Source organism: Scyliorhinus canicula, chromosome 4 (genome assembly GCF_902713615.1).
Source record: "Scyliorhinus canicula chromosome 4, sScyCan1.1, whole genome shotgun sequence".
NCBI classification, from domain to species: domain Eukaryota; kingdom Metazoa; phylum Chordata; class Chondrichthyes; order Carcharhiniformes; family Scyliorhinidae; genus Scyliorhinus; species Scyliorhinus canicula.
In genome coordinates, this window is record NC_052149.1 from 83,201,441 (window position 1) to 83,215,949 (window position 14,509).

At 49.1% G+C, this 14,509-nt stretch overlaps 1 protein-coding gene across 2 annotated transcripts in view; it reads right to left on the reverse strand.

Moving 5' to 3' along the window:
- The window catches only part of hmcn1 (hemicentin 1), a 677,622-nt gene that overhangs the window by 71,749 nt on the left and 591,364 nt on the right, over positions 1 to 14,509 (reverse strand). For both annotated transcript variants that reach the window (XM_038794621.1, XM_038794624.1), the window contains exon 87: positions 3,912 to 4,181. In XM_038794621.1, coding sequence (XP_038650549.1) covers positions 3,912 to 4,181 — 270 coding nt within the window. The remainder of the gene's footprint in view (positions 1 to 3,911; positions 4,182 to 14,509) is intronic.

Sequence of the window (14,509 nt, forward strand, 5' to 3'; positions counted from 1 at the left end):
CGTTTTGAATGGGAGCCCCTCCAGCTCTGTCCCTTCCCCGTTTTGGTTCACTGGGGATGCCTCGCTTTTGCTCAGGTTAAGTTTGTAGCCTGAGAAGGTTCCAAACTCTTTCAGTATTTGCAGTATTGCCTTCAGTCCCTCCTGTGGCTTTGAGACATAGAGGAGCAGGTCATCTGCATAGAGTGAGACTGTGCTCTCTGTCTCCTCTCCGGATTCCCTTCCAACTTTTTGCGTCCAGCAGGGCTATCGCCAGGGGTTCGATCACTAGCGCGAACAAGAGTGGGGACAGGGGGCAGCCCTGTCTTGTTCCTCTCTGTAGCTGGAAGTATTCAGAGATGGTGGTGTTAGTTCAGACACTTGGTTTGGGAGCGTTGTACAGGAGCCTCACCCAGGCGGTGAATCCCGCTCCCAGCCCAAACCGTTCCAGCACCTCGAGGAGGTAGCTCCATTCGACTCTGTCGAAGCCTTTTCTGCATCCAGGGGACGATCACCTCTGACGTTCTCTCCCTGGGGGGAGGGGGGGTCTTTATCACATTCAGCAGCCGCCTGATGTGCGCTGTGAGCTGCCTACCCTTGACAAAGCCCGTTTGGTCCTCTGCGACCGCCTCTGGTACACAACCCTCCAGCCTTTTGGCCAGCACCTTTGCAAGTATGTTCGCATCCACGTTCAGCAGTGAAATGGGTCTGTAAGGTCCACATTCCGTCAGATCTTCGTCTTTTTTGGGAATCAGTGAAATTGTAGCCTGCGCTAGCGTGGGGGGTAGGGTGCGCCTTCCCAGTGAGCCCGTAAACATGTCCCTGAGGTGTGGGGCCAGGTCTGGTGCGAATTTTCTGCAGAAGTTTGCCGGGAACCTGTCGGGTCCCGGTGCCTTCCCCACCTGCATGGAGCTGATGCTCTCCATGATTTCTCCCAGGTCTTTTGGTGCTTCCAGCTCCCCCTGTCTGTCTACCGCCACCACTGGTAGTTCCAGTTTGTACAGGAACTGTTTCATCCCCGTGTCCCTGTCGGGGGGCTCGGAGGTGTACAGTCCCCGGTAGAAGGTCTCAAATGCCTGATTGACCTCCTTTGGGTCTGTTACCAGTCTGCCTCTGCTATCCTTAACCTGTGCTATTTCCCTCATGGCTGCCTGCTTTCTCAGCTAGTGAGCCAATAGGTGGCCAGCCTTGTCTCCGTGTTCATAGAAAGTCCCCCGTGTCTGGTGGAGTTGGTACACTGCTTTCCTAATGGATAGCAGGTTAAAGTCCATTCGCAGCTTTTTCCTCTCCGCCAGCAGCCCTATGGTCGGGGCCTTGGAGTATTTTCTATCGACTTCCAGAATGGTGTCCACTAGCTGTTGCCTGGCCACCCTCTCTTCCCTATCTCTGCTTGCCTTGTAGGCTATGATCTCTCCTCTAATCATGGCCTTCAGTGCCTCCCAAAACGTGGAGGGTGGGACCTCCACATTTTGGTTGTTCCTAATGTAGTCGCCCATGGCCCGCGATATTATTTGGCAGAAAGACTTGTCAACCAGGAGGTCCGTGTCCAGCCTCCACTTGGGGTGCTGGACCCGGCCTGTCTCCAACCTCACATCCATATAATGTGGAGCGTGGTCGGAGATAACGATCGCAGAATGTTCCGCTCCCGTGATCCCTGGAAGCACCGATTTCCCCACTGCAAAGAAGTCGATACGGGTGTATACCTTGTGCACCTGCGAAAAGAACGAGAACTCCTTTTCTCCCGGGTGCAGGAACCTCCATGGGTCCACTGCCCCCATCTGTTCCATGAAGGCTCCTAGCTCCCTAACCATGCCAGATTTTTTTCCCCGTTCTGGGGTTTGATCGGTCGGTCAGAGGGTCCAGCACGCAGTTAAAGTCGCCCCCCCATAATCAGTTGGTGTGTGTCAAGGTCAGGGATTTCCGCCATGGTCTTCTTGATGAATTCTGTGTTGTCCCAGTTGGATTCGACTCTCCTGTTAATCCTGCTGCAGCTACTCAGACTGACGAACCAGTCTGCTACAATCCACGTGGTGGGTGTGATGTGTTTCAAATCAACCCTGTGTACTCACTGTGAGTCTCCACTGGAAAGAGGAAGATCATGGCTGGTGTAATGCCCTCCTGTGGTAGTGTCACCTGTGTGTGTGTCGTGAATGCCCATTGGTCGTGTCCTATCTTACTGACCTATTGGTTGAATGTCTGTGTATCATGTCTCTGGTGCTCCCTCTAGTGTCTAGCGAGTCTACGTGTATTTACATTAACCCCTTGTGTACCTACTGTGATGCATATCACCACAGGTGCAGCCTTGCGATAATTGTTCTGGCTGCTCCCCGGCTTTGGGCTTACGTCGGAGCGACCTGTGCTATTTCTGGGGGGTTTGGAAATTCCACTCTTCCCACTAACTTACCCAGCATTTTGGCGATGTAGCTTGTTGGGTCTCTGCCCTCTATCCCCTCTGGCAGGCCCACTATTCTAATGTTCTGCGGTCTGGACCTATTTTCCTGGTCCTCCACTTTCCCTCTTAGGCTCCCCGGGACGTTACCAACCTTTTCACCTCGGCTTCCAGAGCTGTCACCCTGTCGCTCTGGTCCAAGGCAGCCCTTTCCAACTCCAGAATCGTTCTCTCCTGTGCCTCCACTTTCCTTCCCAGGCCTCCCTAGGGGCTGTTTAGCACACTGGGCTAAATCGCTGGCTTTGAAAGCAGACCAAGGCAGGCCAGCAGCACGGTTCGATTCCCGTAACAGCCTCCCCTAACAGGCGCCGGAATGTGGCGACTAGGGGCTTTTCACAGTAACTTCATTGAAGCTTACTCGTGACAATAAGCGATTTTCATTTTCATTTCATTTCATTTCGATGGTCTGCTGCATTTTGTGCGTTGTCTCCGCCAGAATCTCCTTCATCATTGCGGAGCTCTGACCTGAGCGCCTCCTTTATGGTGCTTAGCTCCTCATTTAACACGTTTTTCTACTCTTCCCCCCATGCAGGGGGGTGCTGATTGCTGCGTCCTGTTCCCTTCCAGGCTCGCCCAAACACCCGTCTCGTCTCGTGGGGTCACCTGCCTGCGCATCCGCCATTCCTGCGCTTTTCCCTCGCTGCTGCTGCTCCTTACATCTCGCCGTCCCTTCACATTGGTGTTTTTCTTTCCTCCAGCCATCTGTCTCTCTCTCCACGCTGCTGTTCCTTACCCTGTGGTTACTCTCGCTTCTCCTGCTCTTCTGCTCTCATGTTCTCACCGGCTCAGGCTTCAGATTTTAATTTTAATTTCTTTTCTGGCCGGTTTTTGTTTAGTTTATGTTTTTTGGTTTGTTCCCTTCTTTTTCTATTTTTTTCTCCTTTTCCCTTCTCTCTCTCTCACACACACACCTCGGGTCAGGAAGGTCAAGAGAGAGGCTTCTGACCTGGCCGGGAGTCCTCCTTTTCCAAGAGCCCTTATCTTGCCTATTAACCGTACTGAATGCCTTTTGGAAATACAGGTACATTACACTTCTCTCTCTTCTTTATCTACCCGACTAGTTAAAAGTGTCCAAAAGTCATTTTTGGAGATGGGTGAACTAATAGTTTGCAGTGGTGTAAATCACTCAACTTAATGAAAGAAAGCCCATAATTCAATTTTAGAATGGACTCAGGATTCTAGATTGGGGCTTAATATATTTCACCCCAATATTCCTTAGCTGAGCTGCACTTGGATTCTATATGTCGAGCAACAATGACCTTCAAACAGCATCGAAGAGGAATGTGAGAGAGAAAAACCAGAACTACACTCTCATCCCTTCTCTGTCTTTACAGAGAATACATTAGGCTGTATTTGACCCGATTCCTTAAAGCCGTGATACAGATGATGGAGGACCAATCATTTTTGGTACCTGTGAGTTTCTGTTTTGAACATATATATTAAACAATATATATTAGTGAAAGCATTCAAGATCATCTGCACATACCTTGTACTGTCAGAGTGATTTTGACTAGCACAGAACCCATGAGATTCCTGGCCACACACTCGTATTCTGATGTGTCCTCCTTCTGCACAGCAGCAAGTCGAAGGGAACTGTTAGATAGGATTGTGATCCTGTCGTTTCCTATTAGTGGCCAACCTTGACGAGACCACTCAACAGTGGGAACTGGTTCTCCATCGACTTGACAGTTCAGCATCACTGTGCTGCCTGCATCAGCAATAGTATCCATGGGTTCAACAGTGAATACTGGGGAACCTAGGGGGATAAAGACCAAAGATAAGATAAAATATAGGGTTGAGAGAATTTTTTAAATGGTAATGAGCCACAGTTTTTACAGCAGCGAACCATCAAGGTTAAAAAAATATCTGAGTTATGAGTTAACAGAACTGCCACATTGTCAGAGTATAGATGCAAAGGCAACTGCTGAAGAAGAGAAGTTAATGGTAAAGCCAAATAAATTGTCCAAGAAGAGGAGAGATGTGGAAGAGACACTAAAGAGACAACATACACGAAAGTGTAAGGAGGTACACTTTGAATACAATAATAGATATAATTTCACAGAGGGATTTATTTGACAGTGTTGCACGTGATGCTGCAGGTGATTACATTGGAAAACCTCAAAGCCAAAATGGTTCATGGAACGGGATATGTTCAAATAGTATTATGACTGAAATCTGGTGCCAGTGCAGAAGAGCTCTGCTTTAATATACTTTCTGTGTTCCTATAGAACAGTCTGTAGCTCACTCTATGTCAACGTTGCACCTGTGGGTGACAAAACTTTATGTGAAGATGGCACATATGGAGATTTTAAGGAAATAAATTATTATATTGCAAATCGAGTAGGACTTGCTTCCACTCTGGTTCAATGGTTCTGACATGGCTTATAAGTCCAGTGCATGATCTTCAGACTCTGCCACATGCTGGGCAGGTGGTGCTGGAAGAGGCAGGTACATAAGTTGTATGGAGGTTTGCGCACTCTCTCTGATTCCTCAGCTTCTCCTCTGCATGTTCCTCATGAAGTCCCTTGATATCTTTGGTGCCTCCTTCCTGAAAGAACCTTCTCCACTTTGGTCAGTCACAGGCCAGGGACTCACGTGAGTTGGTGGGATATTTGTCCTCTTCAAGGACATCCCTAAAGGGCCTTCGCTGTCCTCCTGGACATCTCCTGCAGCAGCCAGGTTCTGTGTAGTCACGTTAGGATGCTGGTGTCAGGCACAAAAGCAACATGCCCTGCCCAGCGGAGCTGGTTTTGAGTGATTACCGCCTGCGCATGTTAATTTGGGAGAGGACAATGCTGTTGGACAGTCTTTCTTGCCACTGGATTTGGAGGATCTTGTGCTGGCACCATTGGTGGTACTTCTCTAGTGCTTTGAGGAGCTTGGTCATCCAAGTCTCCTGACCCCCTCCAAAAGGGTACCGGACATCTCCAGAGAGCTCTGCTAGGTTTTACCCAGAGGTTTGCAAGTCCCATGAGTCAAGGTCTGGAAATCTCATTTACGAAAATCGCTTCTGGTAAAAAGCAGCTGCATTTTTAAATTTTGAAACCATCCACTCTGACAAGTACTGTTCCAGAATGATCAGGCATTAGAAGCATTGATTCAATGCACATGAACTTTAATTTAGACATGCTGTATACACGTGTTTGGGTTGCATGCTGGAGTCATTAGCTGATGGTCTTTGTAGTTCAGTAGCCACCCTTTCTTATTTTTTGTGGTGGGTGAAATGCAGCAGACACAGTAACTGCTACAGAATGAAGGCTTCATCACTAATGTCAGGGCATCAGACATTAACCTGCATAATTCTCTGCCAATGGTCACACTCCAGTGGATGTTAAGGATATCGAATCCCTTTCAATATAACAGAGTTCACACGTGGGTCGAAATTCTCTGACCTCCCGCAGGGTCGGAGAATCGCCCGGGGCCACCGTAAATCCCGCACCCGCCATGGCTGGAGTTCTCCGCCACCCGGGAATTGGCGGGGGCGGGAATCGCGCCGCGCCGATCGGCGTGCCCCCTGCGGCGATTCTCCGGCCCTCGATGGGGCCGAAGTCCCGCCGCTGAGAGGCCAATCCCGCCGAGCGGGCCCCCGAGGTTCTGGGGGGGCGCGGGGCGATCGGACCCCGGGGGGGTGCCCCCACGGTGGTCTGGCCCGCGATCGGGGCCCACCGATCGGCGGGCGGGCCAGTGCCGTGGGTGCACTCTTTTTCCTCCACCGCTGCCACGGCCTCCACCATGGCGGAGGCAGAAGAGAACCCCCCTACCGCGCATGCGCTGGTGGTGACGTCAGCGGTCGCTGACGCACCGGCGCATGCGCGAACCGGCGAAGGCCTTTTGGCCAGCCCCGATGCCGGGTGTCGGGGCTGGCCGAAAGGCCTTCGCCGGTTCGCGCATGCGCCGGTGCGTCAGCGACTGCTGACGTGCGAATTCCGCACCTTTGGGGAGGCCCGACGCCGGAGTGGTACGCCGGGACCCCCCGCCCCGCCGGGTAGGGGAGAATCCCGGCCGTGGTGTCCACAAAGTGATCTGCTTGCATTTAATGGCACCTTGCACCATGGAGACGCCTTCAATCCTAGTGAATCCTTGGCCTCACTTTTTCTCCTTCTCTCTGTCAAGAGAGAATTAAATCTAATTAGCTCTCAATAGAACAGAGAGCTTAGGGACTCCTTTAAACAACAGCGATGATAAATAGCAACATGCTGAAATAATTTCCAGATGCAGCCTGAAATGCCTAAAAGTTCATTTCCATAATTACCTTCGCTGCTACTGGCAATGAAGTCCCTGCTGTTCTCTGAGGTTGTGCTGTGGCTCCATCAAGTGGCAGATTTTGGTGAGAACATCTTTATGGAGGTGCAGATGCTTTACATGTTGTTTGTCGCTGAGGGTCGGGAAGGGAAGGTTGTTTGGCTGCTGAGAGTCCTTCATCCCTCTCCTCCTTCTCCCTGTTCCAGCAGCAAGCCCTGCTCGGAGTACCCTCTGCTCATTCGCCAAGTCATTCTGTCCCCCCAGAGGAATGCCTACCAGTGCAACCATGTCTCGGAGCAACTACCAGAATAAATCAACCAACAACTAACTTTTAATAACAGTGATCAAGGGGTGGGAGTGGAGGTGGGGTTTTTCCTGCTGCTGTTGATCCTGCATCCAGCAGACTGATTAACATATATTGTTAACCAGAGTGCTAGGCTCCAAAATAGAAACACCACTGGCAAACCAGCATTGCATGCTAATTGACACCATCACCTACCTATTCTGCATACTTCTGGCAGTTTCACTGCAGGTGTGCTATCTCCCTCATCAATATGCCGTCTGGTGTGACTCACCCCAAAGTGCATGCACATACCTCAGATGCTGTTATGGATTGGATTGGATTTGTTTATTGTCACGTGTACCAAGGTACAGTGAAAAGTATTTTTCTGCAAGCAGCTCAACAGATCATTCAGTATATGGGAAGAAAAGGGAATTAAACAAAATTAAAGAAAATACAAGAAAATACATAATAGGGCAACACAAGATATACAATGTAACTACATAAGCATTGGCATCGGATGAAGCATACAGGGTGTAGTGTTAATGAGGACAGTCAATAAGAGGGTCATTTTCGGGCTTGGAACAGGGTTCAGCTCTTGGGTAAAGCTCCTAGACAACGCTCCCATGGCGAGCGTACAGACCAACAATACCAACTCCCAATACTTCCAGCTGCATGGGGCACCAGACAAGGATGCCCACTGTCCCCGCTGCTCTTCGCCCTAGCGATCGAACCGCTAGCTATCGCGTTCAGGGCAGCAAAAAGTTGGAGGGGGATCCGAAGGGGAGGCAGAGAGCACAGAGTCTCACTCTATGCAGATGACCTGCTCCTCTACATCTCGGACCCACAGAGCAGCATGGAAAGAGTTTGGAGCCTTCTCGGGCTACAAACTCAACATGAGCAAAAGCGAGATCTTCTCAGTACACCCGCAAGGGAGGGGGGGGGGCAGCACTAAGGGGGGGGGGGGCAGCACTAAAGGGCTGCTGTTCAAATTTCGCTACCTGGGGATCCAAATAGCCCATGACTGGAAAGGGATCCACAAATGGAACCTCACCCGTCTGATGGAGGAAGTAAAAAAGGACCTGCAAAGATGGAACACACTCCCACTCTCCCTCGCGGGGAGAGTCCAGACGATCAAAATGAACGTACTGCCCAGGTTCCTCTTCCTGTTTAGATCCATCCCGATCTACATCCCTAAGGCCTTTTTCAAAGCGCTGGACAAACTAATCATGGCGTTCGTAAAAATGCTAGGATCCCAAAGAAGGTCCTACAAAAAACAAAATCCAGGGGGGAGCTAGCCCTCCCAAACCTACAATTCCACCACTGGGCGGCAACAGCCGAGTGAGTAAGGGGATGGATCCAGGAGCCAGAAGCCGAGTGGGTGCGTGCGGAGGAGGCCTCCTGCATGGGGACCTCCCTCCGGGCCCTCGCCACGGCAGCACTCCCATCCCCACCCAAAAAACACTCCAGCAGCCCGGTGGTGACAGCCACCCTCCAATCCTGGAACCAACTGCGGCAGCAATTTGGCCTGACCAAAATGTCGGACAAGGCTCCCATCTGCAACAACCATAGGTTCAAACCAGCACTGACTGACGCCACCTTCAAAAGGTGGAGGCAGGACGGAGGGACACTGACAGTCAGGGACCTATACACAGACGGCAGGATCGCAACACTGGACGAACTGACAGAGAAATTTCGGCTAGCCAGGGGGAACGAGCTAAGGTATCTGTAGCTCAAAAACTTCTTACGAAAGGAGACAAGGACGTACCCACAACCGCCACGACAGACACTACTGGAAGAGCTACTGGACGCAAGTGTCCTAGATAAAGGGAACTGTAGCGACATGTATGACCGACTGGTAGAAAGGGCCGACACCGTACTGGACGCAACAAGAAAGAAATGGGAGGAGGACCTGGGGATTGAGATAGGGTGGGGACTCTGGAGCGAGGCACTGAATAGGGTCAACTCCACCTCCACATGCGCAAGGCTCAGCCTGACGCAACTAAAAGTGGTACATAGAGCCCACTTAACGAGAAACCGTATGAGTAGGTTCTTCCCGGAGGTGGAGGATAGATGTGAACGGTGCCAAAGAGGCCCGGCCAACCACGCCCATATGTTCTGGTCTTGCCCCAGACTCGTGGAGTACTGGACAGCCTTCTTCAAGGCCATGTCCAAAGTGGTGGGGATGAAGGTGGAGCCATGCCCGATAGTGGCGGTCTTCGGGGTTTCAGACCAGCCAGATCTATTCCTGGGGAGGAGGGCGGATGCCCTTGCCTTTGCCTCCCTGATCGCCCGCCGTAGAATCCTGTTTGGCTGGCGGTCAGCAGCACCACCCAGAGCTGCAGACTGGCTGTCCAACCTCTTGGAATCTTTCCAAATGGAGAAAATCAAATTCACCATCCAAAGGTCAGACGACGACTTCCACAGAACGTGGGAGCCATTCATGCAATTGTTCCGGGACCTGTTTGTGGCCAATGAACAAGAGGAAGAATAGTCGGGTGGCCAGGAATCAGGGGAAAATGGTCGGGAATCGGGGGAAGGTAGCCGGGGCATGGAGGGGAGAGATAGACGGGGGGGGGGGGGGAAACGGACGGGACGGCTAAACCTGAGGAGGGAGGGGCGAACCGGGGGGGGGGGGGGGGGGGGGGGGAAAGACAGCTAAACCTGGGGAGAGGGAGGCGAACCATGGAGGGGGGGTCGGGGATGGGAGAGGAGGGCTGGCGGGGTGGGTCGGGGGCAGGGAAGCAGGAGCCGGAGGGAGGGCACGGGATGCCAAAACGTGCATGACACCTCCAAGAGTGGGGAACGAGGAAAATGGAGATGGGGGATGGGAGGAGCGGCAGAAGCGGGGGCGAGCGTGGGACGGCAGCGAGACCCTTCCGGGAGGGGTGGACGACAGCAACACCCAGCACAGCCAAATATCGGACACTGTGATTTTCTCCCCGGCACCCAAATGTGTGTGTGCCCCCCCCAGTCCCCGCCTCCTCCCCCCCCACCCCCCCCGCAGGCAGTCGCCTACTTACGTGGTGTGGGTAATTTTGCCAGATGTACAGAGTTACCGCTGTTGAACTGGTGCACAATACCCCACCAGTTATTCTATCTCATATTTTATATATTTTTTATGTTGGGGTGTGCCCTTCTCCTCTAAATATGTGTATATATATATATGTTTTGTATTCTGTGTACAGAACGGTAATTATACCTTGTTCAAAAACCCAATAAAAACATTTATAACATTTATAAAAAGAAACTTCAGCAGCAACCGCGGGGGGGGGGAGAGAGAGAGAGGGATACGGGTTCGTTATGGGGGTTTGTTCTCATGGTCTTATGCTTATTTCTTTTTCTTATTAATTTATTGTTTTAGTATTGAAGGGGAGGGATTATTGTTTTTCTCTGTTGTGATAACATTTGTTGTTGAAAACGTGAATAAAAATTATTTAAAAAAAAAAAATAAGAGGGTCATTTAGGAGTCTGGTGACAGTGGGGAAGAAGCTGTTTTTGAGTCTGTCCGTGCGTGTTCTCAGACTTCTGAATCTCCTGCCCGATGGAAGAAGTTGGAAAAGTGAGTAAACCTCTAAAGGCACCCACAGAGCAAACAACAGCTCAACACAGAGGCGCAATACATGGACCGGTCATGAGGAAGCAAATATATTTAAAAGAACTGCTTTACAGTTGCAAAGGTCAGCAGGTTCTTTGCAAGGGAGGAGGACAGGTGTGGGTGGTGCGGGGGGGCGTAAATCATGTCCATATGTTTTGGGCATGTCCAAGAATGAAAGAGTTCTGGCAGGGGTTCTTGGACGTGGTGTCTGGATGTGGGAATGGTTCAGAGTCCGGAGGTGACGATATTTGGGGTGGTGGAAGACCCGGGACTCCATTGCAAGATTTAAACCAGAAGGATTTTGATTGGCTATTGCCTCCCTGATATCCTGGACACAGATTTTGTTGGGCTAGTGGGGGGACATGGAGCTGCCGAAGGCAGCGATGTGGGTGAGTGACCTGGCAGAATTCCGGAGGTTGGAGAAGGTCAAGTTCGATCTGCGAGGGTCAGTAGAGAGGTTCATCTGGAGGTGGAAACTGTTCATTGATATCTTCAAGGGAGATTGGGGGGCTTGGGTATGAGGTAAGGGGGTTAAAATGGGGAAGGTGGGACGTGGTGGGGGACTGGTGTCAGGGGGGTGTTGAAGGGTTGTGGTTGTTGGTTGGGTTGATGTGTTCTTCTGATATTCTGTATTCTGAGTATATATATATTAAATGCCTTTAATACAAATATTGAAAAAAAGAAAATAACTGTTTTGAATAATGTGTGGGCAGCACGGTAGCATTGTGGATAGCACAATTGCTTCACAGCTCCAGGGTCCCAGGTTCAATTCCGGCTTGGGTCACTGTCTGTGCGGAGTCTGCACATCCTCCCCGTGTGTGCGTGGGTTTCCTCCGGGTGCTCCGGTTTCCTCCCACAGTCCAAAGATGTGCAGGTTAGGTGGATTGGCCATGATAAATTGCCCATAGTGTCCAAAATTGCCCTTAGTGTTGGGTGGTGTTACTGGGTTATGGGGATAGGGTGGAGGTGTTGACCTTGGGTAGGGTGCTCTTTCCAAGAGCTGGTGCAGACTCAATGGGCCAAATGGTCTCCTTCTGCACTGTAAATTCTATGAATTCTATGAATGGGAACTCAGTTACAAGCACCGATTACGAGATGGTAGAAAGGAGCATCACCGCCCTCGCCCCCCCCCCCCCCCCCCCCCCCCCCACCCAACCCCACCACCCTGTCCTTTGGTTGCTGGAGTTCCTTCCATCTTCATTTCCTTTCAGCTGGAGCGAGATAAATATTTTTACTTTCATTTATATATTTCATAGGAGCAAATTGTTACCTTTGGCTGGAGACAATTTGCTTCATTTGAGATACGAGCCTAGACTGTGTCAGACCACCGACTCTAGCCTGTCATTGCACCTAACCTCCTCACAGTTATTTCATTGTCAGTTCACTGACCATTTTTGCTGTCTCCTGCAGCCTCAATTCTGCCAATGTTCTTTAAAGACTCCCTACTTGTTCTGACCCACCCTCATCCTGGTCACAGCTCACTGTACATTAGAAGTACTGAAAACTTCTTTATGGTAAAACGGTGACAAGACCAGCAAAGGTTAGTAGTTGGATCTTGTCCACTGTGGAGAAAGTTGCCTTCAATAATTCAATCTAGGGTGAAAATAAACCTCTAGTTCTGAAGGCTGTTGTAAGAAACCCTTAGCAGGGGAAACAAGAGGGAAAGAGAACTGTATGGAATTTACTGCACCAAGACTTTAAAGGGAAAAGGAGCCAGATGGTGCAAGGAAGGTAGGAGCTGTTGAGAAGGTGTTGGTTACAGAAACTGTTTCTTAAAAAAAAAATCTTCCTAGCCTTTACTAAGTTAACACCAAATCTTTCTTAACTACTTGTAACTATACAGTAAAGGTTACAGGAAAGGAGCTATCTCCATCTCTATGTCTTAATATGTTATTGCTCAACATCATACTGACCCTCTGCCTGAGCTGTGTGTATTCTTACATCACTGTATTGGTGGTGTTGTACACATGCCCACATTGACTGTTAATTGCAAGACCCAGTCTTTATCCCATGGGTTTAGACTTACACTAGTTCACTTTATGTCTTACATCATTATTAGTCCTAATGCTATTCCATCATTATTGCTGTCACTATAGTAACATTAACAACATTCGGGCAGCACGGTAGCATTGTGGATAGCACAATTGCTTCACAGCTCCAAGGTCCCAGGTTCGATTCCCGGCTTGGGTCACTGTCTGTGCGGAGTCTGCATGTCCTCCCCGTGTGTGCGTGGGTTTCCTCCGGGTGCTCCGGTTTCCTCCCACAGTCCAAAGATGTGCAGGTTAGGTGGATTGGTCATGATAAATTGCCCTTAGTGTCCAAAATTGCCCTTAGTGTTGGGTGGGGTTACTTGGTTATGAGGATAGGGTGGAGGTTTTGGACTTGGGTAGGGTGCTCTTTCCAAGAGCCGGTGCAGACTTGATGGGCCGAATGGCCGCCTCTGCACTGTAAATTCTATGATAATTCTATGATTCATACTACCCATCTCCCCCATTCATGTCCTTGAAGATAGACGTTCAGTCTGGAGGCCTTATAAGCCTTCCACATCTCATTCACTGTTCTATCGAGAGGGTGGTAGGTTCTGTTGGTTCTGGTTCTTACTGTTGGATTGGATGTAGGACTGGCATTTGGGCATGTTTTAATATTTACTTCCATTGCTTTATATTGAACCATGTTGATTGGTTTGGCTGTTGTGTTGATCCATGTTTGCTGTTACTCTTATTAGGAAAATAAAAGTAGTTATAAGGGAATTATATTTGTATTGGTAAACATTAGAAATAAGGTTCAGTTTTAAGTGAGTTAACTTTAATGTATCTGTGCCTGGAAGGATAATAAATATTGTTAGATTCATGCTGGACAAAGGTGTTTGTATGTGTGGGGATTGGTTTTAATTCCACCTGTGATCCTGTTGTGCTTGGAGGGGGCTTCAACATGCAGGGTAAGTAAACCAGCAGTTGTTGCTTAGCAACTGGGGCTTTGTAAGGTCGGGAAATGTTCGCGTTCAGCTGAATTTGTTTGCAGTTGGAAATGGGTAGTCAGAGAGAAGGTAACTCACAGCTCATCTAGAAGGTTTTAGCAGACTAACAAGGGAACATCTCCCTCAGCCTTGATAGAAGAAAAGCTATACTATGGAGCAATGGTTAAGAAAACAGATGCTGGAACCCTAAAGTCTAGCTAGTTAAGGAAACTAGAAGAGAAGTTTCCAAGAAGTCTAGAGTTAACGGAACAGAGAAAATTGGGACCAGAACTGTTCAGTAAAGCCATAGAGATTTGAAAAGGCATTAAATTGTGAGAGGCCAGCAGGATATCTGTAGTACCATTAAGGTTTGTGAGAAATTACTACAGTTTGGGAGACATTATTTGAAATAATTGTGGAAATCAGTGGCTGTGCCTCAGAGTTTGTATAAAAGCCTTTAAGACAAAGGAAACCTTAAGGGAGGGGTGGGGAGAGGTGTAAAACCTTAAAGTGAAACCTTAATGGAAGCAGTGAAGGAAAAGTAGAATTTAACAGAAGATTTGAAGTTGTGACTTTTGAAGACTGAATTTGAAATCACTCGTGTGGAAGACACCCTTGAGAAGGATGGCTCATGGCATAGGAATCATCTGGGGGAATTTTTAGGAGAAATCCACATATATTCACTTGGGTTGAGAGAGAAGTTTATCTTTGCACAGTCATCTTGTGTGCTTAAAAGGGACTTTTTGTGTTAATGAGATCATTGTAATTTAACATGTATTTTGTAATCCGTGTTAATCTTAAAATCTGTGGATAATTATTTAAGATATAGGTAGATTGAAGCAGTATTGTATAATAATCCACCTTTTCATCTTTAATAAATGTTTTCTTTCTTCTTGTTAAAATTAATCAGTGGTCCTGTAACTCGGTTTCTTCACAATTTATTTTTTTTAAAAGTAAAAGGGCGGAACTCTCCGCTCCCCAAGCGGCGTGGGAGAATCGCAGGAGGGC